Consider the following 24967-nt stretch of genomic DNA (forward strand, 5'->3'; position numbering starts at 1 on the left):
ATTTTATTTATTTATTTATTTTTGGCTGCATTGTGTCTTCGTTGCTGTGCACAGGCTTTCTCTAGTTGCAGCGAGTGGGGGCTACTCTTCATTGAGGTGTGTGGGTTTCTCATTTCAATGGCTTCTCTTGTTGAAGAGCATGCTCTCTAGGCACATGGGCTTCAGTAGTTGTGGCACGCAGGCTCAGTAGTTGTGGTTCGAGGGCTCTAGAGCACAGGCTTATTAGTTGTGGTGCACAGGCTTAGTTGCTCTGTGGTATGTGGGATCTTCCTGAACCAGGGCTCGAACCCGTGTCCCCTGCATTGGCAGATGGATTCTTAACTGCTGTGCCACCAGGGAAGTCCCTGTACAGGTTTCTTCTTTGAACACCTGTTTTTACTTCCTTTGAGTTTCTATCTAGGAGTGAATTCCTGGGTCACATGGTATTTTTCTGTGTACCTTTTCAAAGAACTGCCAAACTTTTCCATGGCAACTGTACCATTTTACATTCATACCAGCAAGGTATGAGGGATTGCTTGTAGCTTTTGAACTCATTTTTCTACTTCATCAGATGGCCTTGAGGTTATTCTGTTTTTAAACCTCATTCTGCTTAGACTGAATTCATTAACAGCTTTCTTACCCTTGGTACTGTCCCCTGTTCAGAATTATGTACACATTCATGACAATTTTATTCTCCAGAGCTGACAGTTTCAAGAGGTCACCTATTTTACAACCATTTGATGGTCCTTGAGCATTTTAATATTTGCCTTTTTTTTTTTGCTTACAGTAATCACTGGCCAGCATCGAAGTGGTGTAATTTCAGCCCGAACTCGGATTGATGTTCTTTTGCTCACTTTTAGAAGAAAGCAGCCCTTCACTCACTTCCTTGCCTTTTTCCTCAATGAAGCTGAGGTTCAGGAGCGATTTCTGAAGTTCCAGGAGGAAGTACTGGAGAAGTGCTCCATGGTAAGCAGCAAACAGAACAAAACAAAAAGTTAAAGAAAAAAATATAAAGAAGAGTACAAAAATGACTCATAATTCAAACAGTAGAAAGATACAAGCCTCTTCTCCCACTGAAAAAGGGAACCATTTCTAACGGTTTCTTTTAATTCTGAACTGCAAAAAATATATAGACATATAAGCACATAAGTTTCTATGTTACAGAAATATCCTTTAAAGGATGTTGAAGACACAAAGGGATCATCCTAATATCCACACTATTCTGCCCTTTGTGGGTGTATTTTTATGCATTTTAACGCATGTATAGATTTCTGTAGCCACCTACCACAATCAGGATACAGAAGAGCTCTACTCCCCCCAAAAACTTCCTCATGTTGTCTCTTACAGTCACCTCTTCCTCACCCCATACTTTGGCAATCACTGATCTCTTCTTGGTTACTATAGTGTTGTCTTCCTGAGAATGTCATATAAGTGGAATCATACAGTATGTAACCTTTTGAGATTGGTTTTGGCTTTCAGGTTCATCCGAGTTGTGGTATGTTTCACTAATTTGTCCCCTCTCATTAATTTGTTTTCAGTTTTTGGCAGTTATGAATAGAACTACATAAACATCTGTGTACAGGTTTTTATGTGAACATAGTTTTCATTTCTTTAAAGTAAATATCCAGGAGTGGGATTGCTGGGATATATGGTAGGTAGATGTTTAACTTCATAAGAAACTACCAAACTGTTTCTCAGAGTGCCTGTACTATGCATTCCCATCAACAGCATAAGAGAATTCCAATTGTTCTGCACCCTTGCCAGCATTTGGTGGTGTTGGCATTTTCATTTTAGCCATTCTAATAAGTGTGTAGTGATATGTTATTGTGTTTTTTTTTTTTTTTTGGCTGCATTGGGTCTTTGTTGCTGTGTGTGGGCTTTCTCTAGTTGCGGCGAGCAGGGGCTACTCTTCATTGCAGTGTGCAGGCTTCTCATTGTGGTGGCTTCTCTTGTTGCAGAGCACAGGTTCTAGGTGTGCGGGCTTCACTAGTTGCAGCACTTGGGCTCACTAGTTGAGGCTCGTGGGCTCTAGAACGCAGGCTTGGTAGTTGTGGTGCATGGGCTTAGTTGCTCTGTGGCATGTGGGATCTTCTCGGACCAGGGTTCAAACCCGTGTCCCTTGCATTGGCAGGCAGATGCTTTTTTTTTTTTTTTTTTTGCGGTACGCGGGCCTTTCACTGTTGTGGCCTCTCCCGTTGTGGAGCGCAGTCTCCGGACGCGCAGGCCCAGCGGCCATGGCTCACGGGCCCAGCCGCTACGCGGCATGTGGGATCCTCCCAGACTGGGCCACGAACCCATGTCCCCTGCATCGGCAGGCGGACTTTCAACCACTGCGCCACCAGGGAAGCCCAGCAGGCGGATTCTTAACCACTCTGCAACCAGGGAAGTCCCTCTTATTGTGGTTTTAATTTGTATTTCTCTAATGGCTAATGATGTCGAACATTTTTTTTTAAATGTATTTATTTATTTTTGGCTGTGTTGGGTCTTCATTTCTGTACAAGGGCTTTCTCCAGTTGCAGTGAGCGGGGGCCCCTCTTCATCGCGGTGCACGGGCCTCTCACTGTTGCGGTCTCTTGTTGTGGAGCACAGGCTCCAGACTTGCAGCCTCAGTAGTTGTGGCTCACGGGCCCAGTTGGTCCGCGGCATGTGGGATCCTCCCAGACCAGGGCTCGAACCCGTGTCCCCTGCGTTAGCAGGCGGATTCTCAGCCACTGTGCCACCAGGGAAGCCCTGAACATCTTTTTTAATGTGCCTTTTTGCCATTCTTTTATCTGCTTTGGTGAGGTATTATCTTTTACACAACTTAAAACTGTTTTCTTACTGTTGAGTTTTGAGAGTTCTTTTATATATCTTCTGGATACAAGTCCTTTCAAGGATATGTGATTTCCAGATATTTTCCCCAGTCTGTAGCTTATCTCTTCATTCTCTTATCAGTGACTTTTGCAGAGCAAAAGTTTTAAATTTCGATGAAGTCCAATTTATTAATTTTTCTTTTATGGATTGAACTTTTGATGTCATATATAAGAACTTTTTGCCTAACCCCAAGTCACAAATGTTTTCCCTTAGAATTTTCATGGTTTTGCTTTTTTATATTTAGATCTGTGACCTAGTTAATTTTTGTGTAAGTTGTAAAGTTTAGGTCGGGGTTCATTTTTTTGCATATGGATGTCCATGCTGTGCTTTCTTTTTATTTATTTATTTAAAATTTACTTATTTTATTTATTTTTATTTTTGGCTGCATTGGGTCTTCGTTGGTGCATGCGGGCTTTCTCTAGTTGCTGCGAGCGGGGGCTACTCTTCCTTGCGGTGCGCAGGCTTCTCTTGTTGTGGAGCACAGGCTCTAGGCTCCTGGGCTTCAGTAGTTGTGGCATGCAGCCTTAGTAGTTGTGGCTCACGGGCTCTAGAGCACAGGCTCAGTAGTTGTGTGACACAGGCTTAGTTGCTCTGCGGCATGTGGGATATTCCCAGGCCAGGGCTCGAACCTGTGTTCCCTGCATTGGCAGGCAGATTTTTAACCACTGCGCCACCAGGGAAGCCCCATGCTCTGTTTTCTTAATCTTGTAATAAGGAGAGGAATAAAAGCATGTGGAATAAAATAGAAGTGTGGTTAGTATTTATTTATTTATTTATTTTGGTTCTTGAGACAGATGGACATACATCTGATTCTGGATTCCTCTATCTGTGTAGACTTGAGTGAACCTCTCCAAATTTTTACAGCCTGCTTTGGAGAGTTGTAGGAAGGATTAAATGAGATAACATATAGTACTCAGCATGGTGCTTGATACAGAATAAGCATTTAATAAATGGTGACTGCTACTCCTGATATTTTTATGGCTGGTTAGGTTAAAATTGTTAGTATTACTTGGAGTATTCACAGTAGGTGAGTGCTATATTTGATAGCTGTGGGCAAGGTCAGTGAAAATGTTTTTGGTGAAAATTTTTACAAAATCCTTTCTTCCTTCTCTTTTTCCCTTCTCTTGTTTGTCCTGTCCACATTGCTCAAGCTGGGTCCTAGGTTTTAGAATATAGTGAGATATAGGTATGCAGATATAGAAGTATTAGAATCCAAGTACTTTTATGGGACAGGGGGTGACAGTTGGTCAACTTAATTATTTAAGAAGGAGGCTATGATGGTGAGAAGATTCAGACTGGGCAAATGTGAGTAGACAGTATAGAATTGTATAATCTATTTTTAGATGACTTCTTTGGCATTTATGTGCTTGAACAAAGGTACGTTTATAAGTTCAATACACAAATACTATATATATGTGTATGCGTACATATATATGATTAGTAAACCATCAGAATATTACTAATTGTCATTAGTAAACCATCAGTATCTTTTTTCCTCTTAACATTTCATAGCAAGATGATTTCATTCTCAGTGGGAGTGGAGGGTCGGGTAGGAGAAGATCAAGAACGCTGAAGTTATAAAGACACAGATGTAGAGAATGGACTTGAGAACAGGGCGGGGGGAAGGGTAAGCTGGGACGAAGTGAGAGAGTGGCATGCACATATATACACTACCAAATGTAAAATAGATAGCTAGTGGGAAGCAGCCTCATAGCACAGGGAGATCAGCTCGGTGCTTTGTGACCACCTAGAGGGGTGCGTTAGGGAGGGTGGGAGGGAGATGCAAGAGGGAGGGGACATGAGGATATATCTATACATATAGCTGATTCACTTTGTTATACAGTAGCAACTAACAACAATGTAAAGCAATTATACTCCAATAAAGGTGTTTCAAAAAAAAAGCGGAAGTTTCAGTATGGTCTGGTAAATTTTGTGGGGGTGGTGCTGGTAAGTTTTGGAGTTGTTTTGCCTTGTTAATACCACTTAGTGAAGCTCAGTGATTATTTATTTTTTGGAGTATTACAAATACTTGATATTTGACAAGCAGATTATAATAGATTAGCCTTTTTCTTTCTGTGTGTGTGTGTATATGTGTGAACAGTTTCTCAGTTTTCTTTTGGATCCTGACAAGGGCTGACAGGGAGCAAATATTGGAATGATTACTTTAACTCAGCTGGAATGAGATTGGCCACTATGAATGTCATGCTGGCCTTAATCAGTCCAAAGTACTTCCTTCCTGCTTTCAGGGAGACTCCATACTGACATTGTCTTCTTCCTGCTTTTATTTTATTTTATTTTTTATTTATTTATTTTTTTAACATCTTTATTGGAGTATAATTGCTTTACAATGGTGTGTTAGTTTCTGCTTTATAACAAAGTGAATCAGCTATACATATATCCCCATATCTCTTCCCTCTTGCATCTCCCTCCCTCCCACCCTCCCTATCCCACCCCTCTAGGTGGTCACAGAGCACCGAGCTGATCTCCTTGTGCTATGTGGCTGCTTCCCACTAGCTATCTATTTTACGTTTGGTAGTGTATATATGTCCATGCCACTCTCTCACTTTGTCACAGCTTACCGTTCCCCCTCCCCATATCATCAAGTCCATTCTCTAGTAGGTCTGTGTCTTTATTCCTGTCTTACCCCTAGGTTCTTAATGACCTTTTTTTTTTTTTTCTTAGGTTCCATATGTATGTGTTAGCATACGGTATTTGTTTTTCTCTTTCTGACTTAACTTCACTCTATATGACAGACTCTGGGTCCATCCACCTCACTACAAATAACTCAATTTCGTTTCTTTTTATGGCTGAGTTATATTCCATTGTATATATGTGCCACATCTTCTTTATCCATTCATCCGATGATGGACACTTAGGTTGCTTCCATGTCCTGGCTATTGTAAACAGAGCTGCAATGAACATTTTGGTACATGACTTTTTGAATTACGGTTTTCTCAGGATATGCCTTCCTGCTTTTAAATCAAGTCCTGCTAACAGCAGGGAAGTAAGCACAGCATAAAAGAGTTAATAAGGGACCATTATCTATTTATTTATTTATTTATTTGCGGTTCGCGGGCCTCTCACTGTTGTGGCCTCTCCCGTTGCGGAGCACAGGCTCTGGACGCGCAGACTCAGCGGCCATGGCTCACTGGCCCAGCCGCTCCGCGGCACGTGGGATCCTCCCAGACCGGGGCACGAACCCGCGTCCCCCGCATCGGCAGGCGGACTCTCAACCACTGGGCCACCAGGGAAGCCCTATCTGCTTACTATATGGAAGAAGGTTTTTACTGAATTTCATTCTGATGTTAGAACGACAGATGACTGTAAAACCATGTAGGCGTTTTCCACTGGTACTCTGCTTTTTTTTTAATATAAATTTATTTATTATTTATTTTTGGCTGCATTGAGTCTTTGTTGCTGTACGCGGGCTTTCTCTAGTTGCGGCAAGCGGGGCTACTCTTTGTTGCGGTGCATGGGTTTCTCATTGCGGTGCTTCTCTTGTTGTGGAGCATGGGGTCTAGGCACGTGGGCTTCAGTAGTTGTAGCACGCAGGCTCAGTAGTTGTGGTTAGAAGGCTGTAGAGCTCAGGCTCAGTAGCTGTGGTGCATGGGCTTAGTTGCTCCAGGGCATGTGGGATCTTCCCGGGCGAGGGCTCGAACCCATGTCCCCTGCATTGGCAGGCGGATTCTCAACCACTTCACCACCAGGGAAGTCCCTGGTACTCTGCTTTTATTTTTCCAACTTAGCAGAGTTCCTTTGTAGAAACTTTGAAGAATGTATGCCTGTTCATTGAGATAGCAGTTGTTTCCTGAAAGACTATGTGGCCCTCAGTCTTGTTTTGATTTCTCTGACACTCATTTGACATCTCTGATGAGAGTTTCTTCATCTCTAAAATAGGAGTGGTCTCAACATTCTCTTACATATAAGAAAAAGATGACATCTCTTGGTATAAAGTTGGCTCATACGTTTTTGAATTTACATATGTATGTATTATATACATTTATTAAAATTAAGTTACACACACTGTTTTGTAACTACCTTTTTGATTTTTTTTTTTTTTTTGGCCACGCCATGCAGCTTGTGGGATCTCAGTTCCCTGACCAGAGACTGAACCCGGGCCCCAGCAGTGAGAGCCTGGAATCCTAACCACTAAGCCACTAGGAACCTCCCTACTTTTTTGATTTAACAACATGTTTCAGGTCAATATAAGTAAATCTAATTGCTGCTTCTAATTGCTATGAAGTATCCTAGTCTATGAATGTACCCTAACTTATTTAATTAATACCCTATTGATGGACCATTGAAAGAAATTATTTCTATTAAATAATGCTATAAAGAACATTTTTGTAAATGCATCTTTGTGTTCTTGGCTGATGGTTTCTTTGAGGTACATTTTGGGATAATTTCTTAGAACTGGAATACATGGGTTAAGGGAATGTAAACTTAAAAATTTTTGATAGTTTTTTCCATTTTATTTTAAAAATCTGCCTTTTTGAGTTACAACTTACAAACAATATAATGCACCCATTTTAAGAGTATGCTTTGATGAATTTTGACAGACATGTACAGCAGTGCAACAACCATCAAAAACAAGATGTAGAACATTTCCATCACCCCAAAAATTCCCTTACACTACCTCTTTGCAGCCACTTCCTGCTATCTCATCTCCTACTAGTGATTCCAGGCAACCACTTATCTGCTGTCTGTTACTACTGGATTTCCCTTTGTTAGAATTTCATATAAATGCAATTATGCAGTATATAGTCTTTTTTTTTTTTTAATTCTTTGGTCGCACTGTGCAGCATGTAGTATCTTAGTTCCCCAAACAGGGATCAAACCCACGCGCCTTGCAGTGGAAGCACAGAGTCTTAACCACTGGACCACCAGGGAAGTCCCCAGTATATAGTGTTTTGTGTGGCTTTTTTTTTGTTCAGCATAACATTTTTGAGCATCATTCATGTTGGTGTGTGTTACAGTAGTTCATTTCTTTTTATTGCTAAGTATATTCCTTTGCATGAATGTACCAAAATTTGTTTATCCATTCAACTATTTGGGTGGTTTCTAGTCTTTGGCTCTTATAAATGAAGCTATTTTAATCATTTGTACAAAAATCTTTGTGTTAAGTATATGTTTTTATTCCTCTTGGGCAAGTACTTAGGAGTATAATTGTTGGATCAAGTGCAGATATAGGTTTAGTTTTATAGAAAACTTAGAACTATTCCCAACGTGGTGGTGCCTCTTCCTACCACAAATGATATATGAGAGTTTAGGTTGTTCCACATTCTTGCCGGCATTTGGTGGTGTCTTTTTTATTTTTTTTAATTGAAGTATTGTTGATTTACAATGTTTTGTTAGTTTCTGGTGTACAGCAATGTGATTCATTTATACATACATATACATATTCTTTTTCATATTCTTTTCCATTATGGTTTATTACAGGATATTGAATATAGTTCCCTGTGCTATACAGTAGGACCTTTTTGTTTATTTATTTTGTATATAGTAGTTTGTATATGCTAATCCCAAACTCCTAATTTATTTCTCCCCAATCACCTTTTCCCTTTGGTAATCATAAATTTGTTTTCTGTGTCTGTGAGTTTGTTTTATAAATAAGTTAATTTGTATCACATTTTAGATTCCATATGTAAGTGATACCATATGATATTTGTCTTTCTCTTTCTGACTTACTTCACTTAGTATGGCTAGGACCTCCAATATAGTGTTGAATAGAAGTGGTGAGAGGGGACATTCTTTCCTTTGTTCTTGATCATCGTAGGGGGAAAGTATTCAATCTTTTATCATTAAGTTTAATGTAAGCTGTAGGTTTTTTACCGATGCCCTTTAGCTGGTTGAGGAAATTCCATTCTGTTCCTAGTTTGCTGAGAATTTAAAAAAATCGCAACTGGGTATTAAACTTTGTTAATCTTTTTTTGTTTGTTTGTTTTTGCGGTACGTGGGCCTCTCACTGCTGTGGCCTCTCCCATTGTGGAGCACAGGCTCCGCACACGCAAGCCCAACGGCCATGGCTCACGGGCCCAGCCGCTCTGCGGCATGTGGGATCTTCCCGGACCGGGGCGCGAACCCGTGTCCCCTGCATCGGCAGGTGGACTCCCAACCACTGCGCCACCAGGGAAGCCCTGTTAATCTTTTTTTAATATTTATGAGATTTATATATTTTTCCTTCATAGTGTAAATATGCTTTATTACATAATTGATTTTGTAATGTTAAAACTAATCTTGCTCCTTAGATAACCTCACTTGGTCTTTTTTAAAAAATATATTTATTTATTTTCGGCTGCTTCGGGTCTTAGTTGCAGCACGTGGGATCTTTCATTGCGGTGCGCAGTTGTGGCACTCAGGCTGCTTTCTAGTTGGTGCGAGGGCTCAGCAGTTGCAACATGAGGGCCTTAGTTCCCTGATGAGGGATCAAACCCACGTCCCCTGCATTGGAAGGCAGATTCTTAACCACTGGACCACCAGGGAAGTCCCTCACTTGGTCTTGATGTATTATCATTTTTATATATTGTTGGATTTGATTTACTAGAACTTAATTATTAAGGAGTTTTATATCTGTGTTCATGAGAAGTATTGGTTTTAGTTTTCTTGTGACGTCTTCATCTTTTTTTTTCTTGTGTGTGTGTGTGTGTGTGTGTGTTAGCTTCAGGTGTACAGCAGAGTGATTCAAGGTGTACAGTTATGTGTGTATGCTTTTTCAGATTCTTTTCCATTATTGGTTATTACGAGACATTGAATATAGTTCCCTGTACTATACAGTAGGTCCTTGTTGTTTATTTCATACATAGTAGTGTGTATATGTTAATCCCAAACTGCTAATTTATCACACACACTCCCCCCACCCCTTGCTATCCCCTCTGGTAAACATGTATGTTTTCTATGTCTGAGTCTATTTCTGTTTTGTAAATAAGTTCATTTATATCATTTTCTTAGTCTTCATCTGGTTTTGATATCAGGGTAATACTGACCATATGATTCAATACCAAATGAGTAAAGTGAGTTGGGAAGGGTTCCCTTCTTATTTTCTGAGTTTGTGTAAGTTTGTGTAGGTATCATTTTTTCTTAAATGTTTAATGGAATTCACCAGTGAAGCCATCTAGATCTTTAGTTTTCTGAGAAGTTTTTAAATTAAATTTTGAATTAAATTTATTTAGTCGTTAGAACTATCCAGGTTATTTACTTCTTGAGTGTGTTTTTGTAGTTTGTATCTTTGAATTTGTCCATTTCATCTAAAGTTTTTGAATTTTATTAGAATAAAGGTGTTCATAATATTTTATTATCCTTTTCATGTCTGTAAGCCCTGAAGTGATATTCCCTCTTTCATTGATGATATTGGTAATTTGTGTCTACTCTCTTATTCCTGATCTGTCTGGCTAGAGGTTTATCAATTGTATTGGTCTTTAAAAAAAAAAAAAAGCTTTTGGTTCCATTGATTTTTCTCTATTGTTTGTCCATTTCTGTTTCATTGATTTCTGCTTTTATCTTTTTTGTTGCATTTCTTCTGCTTAGCTTTGGGTTTAATTTGCTCTTGGTTTTTTGGCTTCTTAATGTAGAAACTTAAATCATTGATTTGAGACCTTTCTTAGTATTTTAGTGTTTTAGGTATTTTAAGTAAACATTTTTGAGATCATTGTCGATTCATATGTGGTTTTAAGTCTTGTGATTTCTTATTTCACCCATGTTATTTAGAAGTTTGTTGTTTAGTTTTCTCCTTTTGGGGATTTTTTTTGTTACTGTTACAGATATCTTTCCATTACTGATTTCTAACTTAATTCTCTTGGTCAGATAACAGATTCTGTATGATTCCAATTCTTTTAAATGAATTTGTACCTGTTTTCTGTTACAGAATATTATCTATCTTGGTAAATGTTCTGTGTATATTTAAAAGGATGTACATTCTGATGTTTTTTGGTTGATCTATAAATGTTATATGTGCTGTCTGAGTGTTAGTGATCATTGTCATCTATATCCATATTGATTTTCTGTCTACTTGTTCTGTTAATTACTGAGAGAGGACTGTTGAAATATCCAACTGTAATTGTGGATTCATCTATTCCTCCTTTCAGTTCATCTATTCCTCCTTTCAGTTCTGTCATTTTTTTTCATATCTTCTTGGAAAATCAGTTCCTTTATAGTTATGAAACATCCCTCTTTATCCCTGACAAGATTTCTTGTTCTGAGGTCTAGTTTTTTGGATATTAATGTAGCCATTCCAGCTTTCTTTTGATTAGTATTTTTCATTATATATATATTTTTATTCTTTTAGCATATTTTTATCTTTGTATTCTAAATACGTTTCTTAAAGACAGCATATAGTTGAATTTTAAAAAATCTGGTCTGTCAACTCTTCCTTTTAACTGGAATGACTAGATTGTTTACTTTTAATGTAACTATAGATATAGGTGGGTTTAAATCTACTATTTTGTGATATTTTTTGTCCTATCTTTCCTTTGTTTTTTCCTATCATTTTTTAGATTTAGGGTTTTTTGAAATTTCATATTTTTGACGCTGTTGGCTTCTTAGCTACACCTGTTTGTTTTATTTTTTAAGTAAATGCTGTTAGGTTTACAATATGTATTTAATCCATCACCTTCAAATAATATTACACCACTTTACATATAATTTAAGAACCTCACAATGTATCATCTATTTCCTCCCTCCTGTCCTTTCTTTAATTGTCATTAATCTTGCTTCTATATATAAACAGCTTTCTGTAAGATTTCTTACAGTTCAAGTTTGCTGATGCTGGATACAGTTTCTCTCAGCTTTTGTCTGAAAAAGATCTTTAATTCATCTTCTTTTTTGAAAGATAATTTTAACTGGTTATAGGATTCTAAGTTGATAGTTTTTTCTTTCAACACCATAAAGACATTATTCTGTTGTCTTATGGCTTGTACAGTTTCTGATAAGAAATCTATTGTAATTCTTTGTTCTTCTGTGTGTAATATGTTTGGCTACCTTTTTTATTGGAAATGTTTTCAAATTTATAAAAAGTATAAAAAAAATAATATGAGGAATACTCATATGCAGTAGTGCTGTATTATCTAATAATGTCCTTTATAATATTTCCAATACAAGTTCCAGGGTAAGGTCAGGAATTGCATTTAATTTTTATGTCCCTTTAACCTCTTTTTTTTTTTTTGTGGTACGCGGGCCTCTCACTGTTGTGGCGTCTCCCGTTGCGGAGCACAGGCTCTGGACGCGCAGGCTCAGTGGCCATGGCTCACGGGCCCAGCCACTCCGCGACATGTGGGATCTTCCCGGACTGGGGCATGAACCCGTGTCCCCTGCATCGGCAGGCAGACTCTCAACCACTGCGCCACCAGGGAAGCCCCCTTTAACCTCTTTTATGTGGAATATTTAATAGCCGTTCTGACTTTTATGTTATTGACATATTTGAAGAATGCATCCCTTCCAACCTTTTTTAAACAACAGAGCGTTCTTTTTTGCATTTGTCTTATGTGTCCTCATGTTTAAGTTGATATTATGTTTTCTCAGTTAGAGTACTGCATAGGTGATGTTGTGTCCTTCTGAGGATATCACACCTGGGGACATACAGCATTCATCTGTTTTTCGTATGTGATGTTACATCTAGTCAAGATATTGCCCAAATTGCTTCTAAGTATAATAACTGTATTTTATATCTTCCTTGCAACTAATAAGCAGTCTGCAGGGAGATACTCTAAGAACATGCAAATATAGTTGTGTCTTGGTATCTGTAGGTGGTGGTTCCAGGATCCCCTGTGGATACCAAAATCCACAGATGGTCAAGTCACATATAAAATGGCATAGCATTTGCATATAACCTACGCACATCCTCTTGTATACTTTTATTAATTAATTAATTAATTAATTTATTTATTTATTTATGGCTGTGTTGGGTCTTCGTTTCTGTGCGAGGGCTTTCTCTAGTTGTGGCAAGCGGAGGCCACTCTTCATCGCGGTGCACGGGCCTCTCACTATCGTGGCCTCTCTTGTTGCGGAGCACAGGCTCCAGACACGCAGGCTTAGTAGTTGTGGCTCACGGGCCTAGTTGCTCCGTGGCATGTGGGATCTTCCCAGACCAGGGCTCAAACCCGTGTCCCCTGCATTGGCAGGCGGACTCTCAACCACTGCGCCACCAGGGAAGCCCCTCTTGTATACTTTAAATCATCTCTAGCTTACTTATAATATCTAGTACAGTGCAAATGCTATGAAAATAGTTGCCAGTATGTGGCAAATACAAGTTTTGCTTTTTGGAACCTCTGGAATTAAAAAAAAAAAAATTCCCCAGGCTTAGCATCCCCTGGTGATTCTTACCTGATTTTTTAAAAATTAATTCGTTAATTAATTTATTTATTTATTTTTGGCTGCATTGGGTCTTCGTTGCTGCACGTGGGCTTTTCTCTAGTTGCGGTGAGCGGGGGCAACTCTTCGTTGTGGTGCACGGGCTTCTCATTGCAGTGACTTCTCTTGTTGTGGAGCATGGGCTCTAGGCTCATGGACTTCAGTAGTTGTGGCACGCAGGCTCAGTAGTGGTGCCTCGCAGGCTCTAGAGTGCAGGCTCAGTAGTTGTGGCACATGGGCTTAGCTGCTCTGCGGCATGTGGGATCTTCCTGGACCAATGCTTGAACCTGTGTCTCCTGCATTGGCAGGCGGATTCTCAGCCACTGTGCCACCAGGGAAGCTCCTTATCTGATCTTCACCATGATGGTTGCAAAATGTTTCTAGCGCTTGCTCTACATTTAGTATTCAGCTTTCTACATTCTTTTGTAAGCAGGGGACCTTCCTTCTCCCCTTACTTTTATTTTTTTTTTTTAAATCTCTTTTTATTTTTTATAAATTTATTTATTTTATTTTTGGCTGCGTTGGGTCTTTGTTGCTGTGCATGGTCTTTCTCTGGTTGCAGCGAGCAGGGGCTACTGTTCCTTGCGGTTCACAGGCTTCTTCTCATTGAAGTGGCTTCTCTTGTTACAGAGCACGGGCTCTAGAGCACAGGCTCAGTAGTCGCTGCACACGGGCTTAGTTGCTCCGTGGCATGTGGGATCTTCCTGGACTAGGGCTCTAACCTATGTCCTCTGCATTGGCAGGTGGATTCTTAACCACTGTGCCACCAGGGAAGCCCCTCCCCTTACTTTTAAATTTATTTGTTATTCGTGTGATTTCATAAATTATATTTTTTTCTCTTTTTGGTGCTTAAATTGTCTCAGGTTTATTTCAGGGTCCTCTCAAACCTTTTCTGAGGATGCATCTTCATTGGCCTGTATTTGTGCTTTTGTTCCAGTTCTCCTGTATGTGTGTGTGTCTGTGTGTGTGTGTGTGTACACACACACACACAGACACACACAGAGACACACACACAGAGACACACACACACACACACACACACACACACACACACACACACACACACGGCTGCTTTTAAATGCCTTAAATTCTCTAAGGTCTCACCCCAGTGCTTCCTCTTAGAGCTTTAGTTGTTCTCTTGTATTCCTCTGCCTGTAATCTCTTGTCCCCAGGCACCTGAAGATCTGCTGTCTCCTGTAGTTCCTTCTCTCCCTCTGCAGGTAATTAACATTTCTTATAGTGGCCTCCAACCTGATAACCAGATTATACCACTGTTCCAAACTGCACTCCAAGTTAGGCAAGACAGAAACCAGTTCCTCAGGCAGCCTCCTAACAAGCCAGAACATTGCAAACAACTTTCACTCTTCCTTCTGCCCTGATGGAGGAGCAGGAGTTGTGTGGCTTCCTTCTGACCTGTTGTAATGTCCTAGGGAAGGGGTGTAGGGCAAAGGATAGATGAAATTTCCTACCATTTTGAGTGCAGCTTTCCTTTGGTTAGGCATTTGCTTGGTTGTTGCTGATTTTTAATTGGTTTCTGGAGTTTTCCCAAAGCTGCTTTGGTCTGTATGTTATTGTTTATTTGCTGTTTCTGTCGGGGAATAAGGGCCTGGATCTTCTTAGTGTGCCATCTTGCTAATGTTGCTCCAAGTTTGTATAATTTTAAGGCATTATTTTCTCAAATATCTTTTTTCTTCCCTTTTCCTCATCTCTGTAACTCTAATTTCACCTGTATTAGACTAATTGATGTTGGTGTACAGATTACTGACGCTCTGTTCGTTTGCTTTCCAGACTTTTTTTTCCCTCACTCTCCTTCAGTTTGGATAGTTTCTGTGGCTGCGTATTCAAATTCACTGTTTTTTTCTGAAGCGTCTAATCTGTTGTTAATCCCATCAAATGGAATTTTCATTTTTGCACTTATTTTTTTAATCTCTTGAAGTTCCATTTGTTTCTTTTTGATATGGTCCTTTTTCCTCTTCAGTATCCTCACGTTTTCCTTAAAATAGTTAAGCTTATAAATAATAGCTATTTAAAGTCATTATCTGCTAATCCATTAGTATAATATTATAGCATTCTAGATCTATATCTGTTGATGGATTATTTTTTGCCATGTAATGTCTGAAACATTTATATTAACATATTTCCATACAAATAACCCAAAGCAAGTTTAGTATTAGTTTTTTTTTGAATTTTATTTTATATATTTTTTTATACAGCAGGTTCTTATTAGTCATCAGTTTTTTGTTTTTTTTTTTGCGGTACGCGGGCCTCACACTGTTGTGGCCTCTCCCGTTGTGGAGCACAGGCTTCGGACGCGCAGGCTCAGTGGCCATGGCTCACGGGCCCAGCCGTTCCCCGGCACGTGGGATCTTCCCGGACCGGGGCACGAACCCGTGTCCCCTGCATTGGCAGGCGGACTCTTAACCACTGCGCCACCAGGGAAGCCCTAGTCATCAGTTTTATACACATCAGTGTACACGTCAATCCCAATCGCCCAGTTTAGCACACCACCATCCCCACCTCCCCCGCGGCTTTCCCCCCTTGGTGTCCATACGTTTGTTCTCTACATCTGTGTCTCAACTTCTGCCCTGCAAACTGGTTCATCTGTACCATTTTTCTAGGTTCCACATACATGCATTAATGTACGATATTTGTTTTTCTCTTTCTGACTTACTTTACTCTGTATGACAGTCTCTAGATCCATCCACATCTCAACAAATGGCTCAGTTTTGTTCCTTTTTATGGCTGAGAAATATTCCATTGTATATATGTACTGCATCTTCTTTATCCACTCGTCTGTCGCTGGGCATTTAGGTTGCTTCTATGACCTGGCTATTGTAAATAGTGCTGCAGTGAACATTGGGGTGCATGTGTCTTTTTGAATTATGGTTTTCTCTGGGTATATTCCCAATAGTGGGATTGCTGTATCATATGGTAATTCTATTTTTAGTTTTTTAAGGAACCTCCATACTGTTCTCCATTAGTGGCTATATCAATTTACATTCCCACCAACAGTGCAAGAGGGTTCCCTTTTCTCCACACCCTCTCCAGCATTTGTTGTTTGTAGATTTTCTGATGATGGCCATTCTAACTGGTGTGAGGTGATACCTCATTGTAGTTTTGATTTGCATTTCTATAATAATTAGTGATGTTGAGCAGCTTTTCATGTGTTTCTTGGCCATGTGTATGTCTTCTTTGGAGAAATGTCTATTTAGGTCTTCTGCCCATTTTTGGATTGGGTTGTTTGTTTCTTTAATATTGAGCTGCATGAGCTGTTTATATATTTTGGAGATTAATCCTTTGTCCGTTGATTCATTTGCAAATATTTTGTACCATTCTGAGGGTTGTCTTTTTGTCTTGTTTATGGTTTCCTTTGCTGTGCAAAAGCTTTGAAGTTTCATTAGGTCCCATTTGTTTATTTTTGTTTTTATTTCCATTACTCTAGGAGGTGGATCAAAAAGGATCTTGCTGTGATTTATGTCAAAGAGTGTTCTTTCTATGTTTTCCTCTAAGAGTTTTATAGTGTCTGGGCTTACATTTAGGTCTCTAATCAATTTTGAGTTTATTTTTGTGTATGGTGTTAGGGAGTGTTCTAATTTCATTTTTACATATGTAGCTGTACAGTTTTCCAGCACCACTTATTGAAGAGACTGTCTTTTCTCCATTGTATATTCTTGCCTCCTTTGTCATAGATTAGTTGACCATATGTGCGTGGGTTTATCTCTGGGCGTTCTATCTTGTTCCATTGATCTTTGTTTCTGTTTTTGTGCCAGTACCATATTGTCTTGATTACTGTAGCTTTGTAGTATAGTCTGAAGTCAGGGAGTCTGATTCCTCCAGCTCCATTTTTTTCCCTCAAGACTGCTTTGGCTATTCGGGATCTTTTGTGTCTCCATACAAATTTTAAGATTTTTTGTTCTAGTTCCATAAAAATTGCCATTGGTAATTTGATAGGGATTGCGTTGAATCTGTAGATTGCTTTGGGTAGTATAGTCATTTTCACAATACTGATTCTTCCAAGAACATAGTATATCTCTCCATCTGTTGGTATCATCTTTAACTTCTTTCATCATTGTCTTATAGTTTTCTGTGTACAGGTCTTTTGTCTCCCTAGGTAGGTTTATTCCTAGGTATTTTATTCTTTTTGTTGCAATGGTAAATGGGAGTGTTGATTTCTCTTTCAGACTTTTCATCATTAGTGTATAGGAATGCAAGAGATTTCTGTGCATTAATTTTGTATCCTGCAACTTTTTCAGATTCATTGATTAGCTCTAGTAGTTTTCTGGTGGCATTTATGGGATTCTCTATGTATAGTATCATGTCATCTGCAAACAGTGACAGTTTTACTTCTTCTTTTCCAATTTGTATTCCTTTTATTTCTTTTTCTTCTCTGATTGCTGTGGCTAGGACTTCCAAAACTATGTTGAATAATAGTGGTGAGAGTGGACATCCTTGTCTCTTTCCTGATCTTAGAGGAAATGCTTTCAGTTTTTCACCATTGAGAATGATGTTTGCTGTGGGTTTGTCTTCTATGGCCTTTATTATGTTGAGGTAGTTTCCCTCTATGCCCATTTTCTGGGGAGTCTTTATCATAAATGGGTATTGAATTTTGTCAGAAGCTTTTTCTGCATCTAATGAGATGATCATATGATTTTTATTCTTCAATTTGTTAATATGGTGTATCACATTGATTGATTTGCATATATTGAAGAATCCTTGCATCCCTGGGATAAATCCCACTTGATCATGGTGTATGATCCTTTTAATGTGTTGTTGGATTCTGTTTGCTAGTATTTTGTTGAGGACTTTTGCGTCTATATTCATCAGTGATATTGGTCTGTAATTTTCTTTTTTTGTAGTATCTTTGTCTGGTTTTGGTATCAGGGTGATGGTGGTCTCATACAATGAGTTTGGGAGTGTTCCTGCCTCTGCAATTTTTTGGAAGAGTTTGAGAAGGATGGGTGTTAGCTCTTCTCTAAATGTTTGATAGAATTCACCTGTGAAGCCATCTGGTCCTGGCCTTATGTTTGTTGGAAGATTTTTAATAACAGTTTCAATTTCATTACTTGTGATTGGTCTGTTCATATTTTCTGTTTCTTCCTGGTTCAGTCTTGGAAGTTTATACCTTTCTAAGAATTTGTCCATTTCTTGCAGGTTGTCCATTTTATTGGCATAGAGTTGCTTGTAGTAGTCTCTTAGGATGCTTTGTATTTCTGCGGTTTCTGTTGTAACTTCTCCTTTTTCCTTTCTAATTTTATTGATTTGAGTCCTCTCCCTCTTTTTCTTGATGAGTCTGGCTAATGTTTTATCAATTTTGTTTATCTTCTCAAAGAACCAGATTTTAGTTTTATTGACCTTTCCTATTGTTTTGTTTCTATTTCATTTATTTCTGATTTGATCTTTATGATTTCTTTCCTTCTGCTAACTTTGGGTTTTGTTTGTTCTTCTTTCTCTAGTTCCTTTAGGTGTAAGGTTAGATGGTTTATTTGAGATTTGTCTTGTTTCTTGAGGTAGGCTTGTATAGCTATAAACTTCCCTCTTAGAACTGCTTTTGCTGCATCCCGAAGGTTTTGGATCGTCGTGTTTTCATTATCATTTGTCTCTAGGTTTTTATGATTTCCTCTTTGATTTCTTCAGTGATCTCTTGGTTATTTAGTAACTTATTGTTTAGCTTCCATGTGTTTGTGTTTTTTACGTTTTTTCCCCTGTAATTCATTTCTAATCTCATAGCGCTGTGGTCAGAAAAGATGATTGATATGATTTCAATTTTCTTAAATTTACTGAGGCTTGATTTGTGACCCAAGATGTGATCTATCCTGAGAATGTTCTGTGTGCACTTGAGAAGAAAGTGTAATCTGTTGTTTTGGGATGGAATGTCCTATAAATATCAATTAAATCTATCTGGTCTATTGTGTCATTTAAAGCTTCTGTTCCTTATTTGTTTTCATTTTGGATGATCTGTCCATTGGTGTAAGTGAGGTATTAAAGTCCCCCACTATTATTGTGTTACTGTCGATTTTCTCTTTTAGAGCTGTCAGCAGTTGCCTTATGTATTGAGGTGCTCCTATGTTGGGTGCATATATATTTATAATTGTTATATCTTCTTCTTGGATTGATCCCTTGATCATTATGTAGTGTCCTTCCTTGTCTCTTGTAACATTCTTTATTTTAAAGTCTATTTTATCTGATATGAGTATTGCTGCTCCAGCTTTCTTTTGATTTCCATTTGCATGGAATATCTTTTTCCATCCCCTCACTTTCAGTTGGTATGTGTCCCTAGGTCTGAAGTGGGTCTCTTGTAGACAGCATATATATGGGTCTTGTTTTTATATCCATTCAGCAAGCCTGTATCTTTTGGTTGGAGCATTTAATCCATTCACGTTTAAGGTAATTATCGATATGTATGTTCCTATGACCATTTTCTTAATTGTTTTGGGTTTGTTTTTGTAGGTCCTTTTCTTCTCTTGTGTTTCCCACTTAGAGAAGTTCCTTTAGCATTTGTTGTAGAGCTGGTTTGGTGGTGCTGAATTCTCTTAGCTTTTGCTTGTCTGTGAAGCTGTTGATTTCTCCATCGAATCTGAATGAGATCCTTGCTGGGTAGAGTAATCTTGGTTGTAGGTTCTTCCCTTTCATCACTTTAAGTATATCATGCCACTCCCTTCTGGCTTGTAGAGTTTCTGCTGAGAAATCAGCTGTTAACCTTATGGGAGTTCCCTTGTATGTTATTTGTCATTTTTCCCTTGCTGCTTTCAATAATTTTTGTCTTTAATTTTTTCCAATTTGATTACTATGTGTCTCGTTGTGCTTCTTCTTGGGTTTATCCTGTATGGGACTCGCTGTGCTTCCTGGACTTGGGTGGCTATTTCATCTCCCAAGTCCAGGAAGTTTTCGACTATAATCTCTTCAAATATTTTCTCTGGTCCTTTCTCTTTCTCTTCTCCTTCTGGGACCCTTATAATGCGAATGTTGTTGCGTTTAATGTTGTCCCAGAGGTCTCTTAGGCTGTCTTCATTTCTTTTCATTCTTTTTTCTTTAGTCTGTTCCACAGCAGTGAATTCCACCATTCTGTCTTCCAGGTCACTTATCCATTCTTCTGCCTCAGTTATTCTGCTATTGATTCCTTCTAGTGTAGTTTTCATTTCATTTATTGTATTGTTCATCTCTGTTTGTTTGTTCTTTAATTCTTCTAGATCTTTGTTAAACATTTCTTGCATCTTCTCGATCTTTGCCTCCATTCTTTTTCAGAGGTCCTGGATCATCTTCACTATCATTATTCTGAATTCTTTTTCTGGAAGGTTGCCTATCTCCACTTCATTTAGTTGTTTTTCTGGGGTTTTATCTTGTTCCTTCATCTGGTACATAGCCCTCTGCCTTTTTGTCTTGTCTATCTTTTTGTGAATGTGGTTTTTGTTCCACAGGCTGCAGGATTGTAGTTCTTGCTTCTGCTGTCTGCCCTCTATTGATGGATTTTTTACCTGCTTATGGGGTCACATTTTTCTGCTTCTTGTGTATCTGTTAAATTTTTATTGAGTGGTGAACATTGTGAATTTACTCCGTTGAGAGCAAATCTTGTTTTTTCTCTTTAGAGAGTCTGAACCTTGGTTCTGGAAAATAGCTACTTGTGGGTCAGCATAATCGTTCCAAAGCTTGTATTTAAACCTTTTAAGGGCAGATTTGGAGTATTCCTTTCTCTACGGCTAGTTTAGCTTCACTCCTAAGGTGTGTCCCTACTGGAATCTCTATTCAGTGCTCTGTGTATTCAAGCGTGGTGTCTCTACTCTGGCTGGTGGGAACTTGAATGTTAGCATGCTGTTTGAGCTTTGGGTATTGCAGGTCCCCCAGTAGTTGTTTTTCATCTGGTCTTGTGGATTTCACCCTGTGCATGTGCAGATTGTCCTTCAGCCAAAGTTTCAAAGAGTTTTATGCTGATTTCTGGAGTCCTTTTTTTTTGGCTTCCTCCTCTTCAGTGCTTGGTCCTACAAATTTTATTTGCCTTTGCATCACCAAATTCCAGAATTGAATTGAATTGTCCCCTCAGTTCATTGGGATCATTGGGCTCTGTTTGGGTTCCCCACTCTGTGCCCTATGTGGAAATTGTTTCCATTCAGAAAGCCAAGATGGGGCTCACTCAGTCTGTCTAGCACCATCTGTTATCCAGTGTCTGAAAACATTTGTTTTATGTGTTTTATCTAGTTTTCTAGTGTTTTTTTTTTCTTTGCGGTACGTGGGCCTCTCACTGTTGTGGCCTCTCCCGTTGCGGAGCACAGGCTCCAGACGCACAGGCTCAGCGGCCATGGCTCATGGGCCAAGCCGCTCCGCGGCATGTGGGATCTTCCTGGACTAGGGCACGAACCCGTGTCCCCTCCATCGGCAGGCAGACTCTCAACCACTGTGCCACCAGGGAAGCCCTAGTTTTCTAGTTATTGATGGCAGGAGGCAAGTCCTGTAGGAGTTAATTCTTCATGGGCAAAAGGAGACATACATTTTAAAATTAGGATATAATTCATATAACATAGGTGCACAGTTCGGTGGTTTTTAGTATATTCACTACATTATGCAACCATTGCCACCATCTGATTCTAGAATATTTCCATCACCCTGTAAAAGATAGCTCATACTCATTAAGCTGTCAGTTCCTATTGCCCCCTTTTCCCAGCCCCTAACAACCACTAATTTACTTTCTGTCTCTGTTAGTTTGCCTATTCTGAATATTCCATAAAATGGAATCATACAATATGTGGCCTTTTGTCTCTGGGCATCTTTCACTTACAATGTTTTTAAGGTTTATCCATGTTTTATCATGTAACGCTACTTCATTTTCTTTTTATGGCCAAGTAATATTCCATTGTATGGCTCTACCACATTTTGTTTATGCATTCATCACTTGATGAATGTTTGGGTTGTTTCTACTTTGGGCTTTTATGAATAATGCTGCTATCCATACATGTTTTCTTATAATAATTTGTAATATTGTAAACAAGGCTGAGTTTACCATTATTTTTATTTACTTAATTGACCTTGATCTGATAAAAAATAGCTGTTGTGTTGTGCTAGACAGTGTTCTAAGTGCCTCCTATGCTTATTTTGTTTAATCTTCTGTCCATCCCTATGAGGTAGATACTGATTTTCCATTTTACTGATTAAGAAAGTGAAGTTTAGAGAGGATAATTTTCCCAAGGTACGACAGGGTACCACAGCTAGTGGTTGCCACCATGCTAAGTCAGATAGATGATACAAAGTTGTGTAGGACCTAGTAATGGCTGTAATTTATACAATCCAATAGAACAAATAGCTGAAATTAGTCCTAGGAGTCACTGTGGGAAATTATTTGAACAGAAAGAAAAAAACCAGACTGTTTAGGGACTTTCCTGGTTAAGACTCGGCACTGCCAGTGCAGGGGGCACAGTTTCAGTGCCTGATTGAGGAACTAGGATCCCACATGCTGCATGGCATGGCCCAAAAAAACCCCCAAAAAACAACCCTACCAAAAAATAACTGTTTAAATTGAAGATCTTTTGATGGTTGCTTGTCTGTTAACCACTTGTACCAATCTTTCAGCAGGTATTTTCCTTGGGACTAGCCTTGAGTAGAATTAGGTAGTAATTTGTACAGTATTTGAGCATTCAAAAAACAGCAGCAGAGCCTTCCCAGTTGTGCTTGGGTGTTTCAACTCCAAATCATATTCTGTTCCCTAATAGTTAAAAGATATCATGTGGATATGATATTATTTAAGAGGGACTTTCGTTCATTAGGGATATCCATCTTCACTCCTATATTAGGACTGAAGGAGGTGAGATTCTTTATCTTTTAAAAATTCATTAATAATATTAATTTTTTTTTCTTTCTTTGAGAAGGTAAATTTATCGTCTTTTGCAGCTTATCTCAAATAAAAGAAGTGCTTTTGGGATCTCTGAGGTGAAAAGAAATTTATTAGATTACATTTATACCCTACTCTATATTAGTTTTCTGTTGCTGTGTAATAAATTACCACAATCTTAGCAGCTTAAAACAACACGCATTTATCATCTCACAGTATTGTAGTAGCTCTGTAGATTAGAAGACCTGGTGGCCTCGAGAGGGTTCTCTGCTTTGGGTCTCACAAGGCCAAAATCAAGGTATTGGCCAGACCGGTCTCTTATCTGGAGGCCCTGGAGGAGAATCCACTTCCAAGTTCATTCACATTGTTGGCAGAATTCAGTTCCTTGTGGCTGTAGGTCTGAAGTCCCTGTTTCCTTGACATGGGGCCCTTCTCACTTCTGTCAAATCCTGCTTGTGCTTTGAGTCTCTGACTTTGCCACCAGCCAGAGAAAACTCTGCTTTTTAAAGAGCTCATGTGTATAGGTCAGGCTTACTGGGATAATCTGCCTGATTAAGGTCAGCTGTGCCGTATAACTGAGTATAATCACAGCCGTGATATCACATTCACAGGTTCCACCCACAGTCAAAGGAGAGGGGATTATATGAGGTTAAGGGTCTTTGAGGGTCATTCTTAGAATTCTGCCTACTGTAGCATTAATGTTCATTTTAAAACATTGTTGTGAGAGTCACATTTTTGATACAGCTGATTTTTCTACTCCCGGCTCTCATCCTATCCTTCCCTCACCCTTCCTTGAACTCTTTTCTTCCCTTAAAATAGTGGGCCCCTTTTCTCTCTTTATTTGGTAGCATGCTTGTCCTTGACCTCATCCTTGACTCTCTAAGGGAACCCTGGATTTACCTTTTAGAATAACATTTCCTGAAATCACTTTTCTTTGTGCTGATCAATTATATAAGAAATGTTTGACTACAGACATCATCATCATCATCCTTGTGCTTCAGCTCCCTAAGCCTGAGTATTTAATGTAGGATTTAGCTGCTCACAGACACCAGCAAGGTGTTTTTCATCTATGTGATCTGCAGATGAACTGCACCTTAGTTTTTCACTCTTTCCTCTCTTGCATTAAGATTCAAAGATGTCTCACTGTCTGTAAGTTCAAGAAGTATGTTAAAACCCTGTATATCTCTCAGTCTATCTATAGCTAGTAATGCTAATATAATTCCAATTTATCTCACAGCAGGGTCCAGTAGAAAAGCACATCAGTAATGAAAAATAGTAATTCAAAACTGTGTTTGGTGGAGCATTCTGAAGGCTTTGTAGATCTGTCTGAAGCAACAGGGATTTCTCAGGCTGCCTGGAGAACCTGAACAGGTTATAGAACAAAAACTACATCATTCTGCTCATACTGTGGTGTGAAGGCTGACACTGGGCAGAAATGGCTAATGGATTTGGGGTCCATCCCCTCTCCCCAAGTTAGGATTAGTTTTTTCCATTTAGTATTATTCACTGAAGAAGAAAATTTATATATAAAAGCTTTAGTGGATAATTTAGGATGTTTCATGTGTAATTTTTAGGATTTTTAGGATCCTAATAATTTAGGATTTTTCATGTGTAATTTTTCATGTGTAATTTCATGTGTAATTGTCTTGTGAACTAATTTAGAATGAAGACGGATACAGGCATACCTTGGAGATATTGCGCATTTGGTTCCAGACCACTGCAATCAAGTGAGACATATGAATTTTTTGGTTTCCCAGTGCATATGAAATTTATGTTTACACTTTACTATAGTCTATTAAGTGTGCAATAGTATTATGTCTAAAAAATGTATATACCTTAATTAAAAATAATGCTGTTGGAAAAATGGCAGCAATAGACTTGCTCCACTCAGAGTTGCCAGAAAACTTCAATTTGTAAAAAACATAATATCTGCGAAGCACAGTAAAGTGAAGCACAATTAAACAAGGTGTGCCTGTAGTT

At 38.9% G+C, this 24967-nt stretch overlaps 1 protein-coding gene across 4 annotated transcripts in view; it reads left to right on the forward strand.

Annotated features, from left to right (window-relative positions):
- ASCC1 (activating signal cointegrator 1 complex subunit 1) overlaps positions 1 to 24967 on the forward strand; it is a 103197-nt gene that overhangs the window by 16076 nt on the left and 62154 nt on the right. For all 4 annotated transcript variants that reach the window (XM_060286190.2, XM_030862555.2, XM_060286193.2 and 1 more), the window contains one exon: positions 767 to 945. In XM_060286190.2, the coding sequence (XP_060142173.1) occupies positions 767 to 945 (179 nt within the window). The remainder of the gene's footprint in view (positions 1 to 766; positions 946 to 24967) is intronic.

Source organism: Globicephala melas, chromosome 16 (genome assembly GCF_963455315.2).
Source record: "Globicephala melas chromosome 16, mGloMel1.2, whole genome shotgun sequence".
In the NCBI taxonomy this organism is placed as follows: Eukaryota; Metazoa; Chordata; class Mammalia; order Artiodactyla; family Delphinidae; genus Globicephala; species Globicephala melas.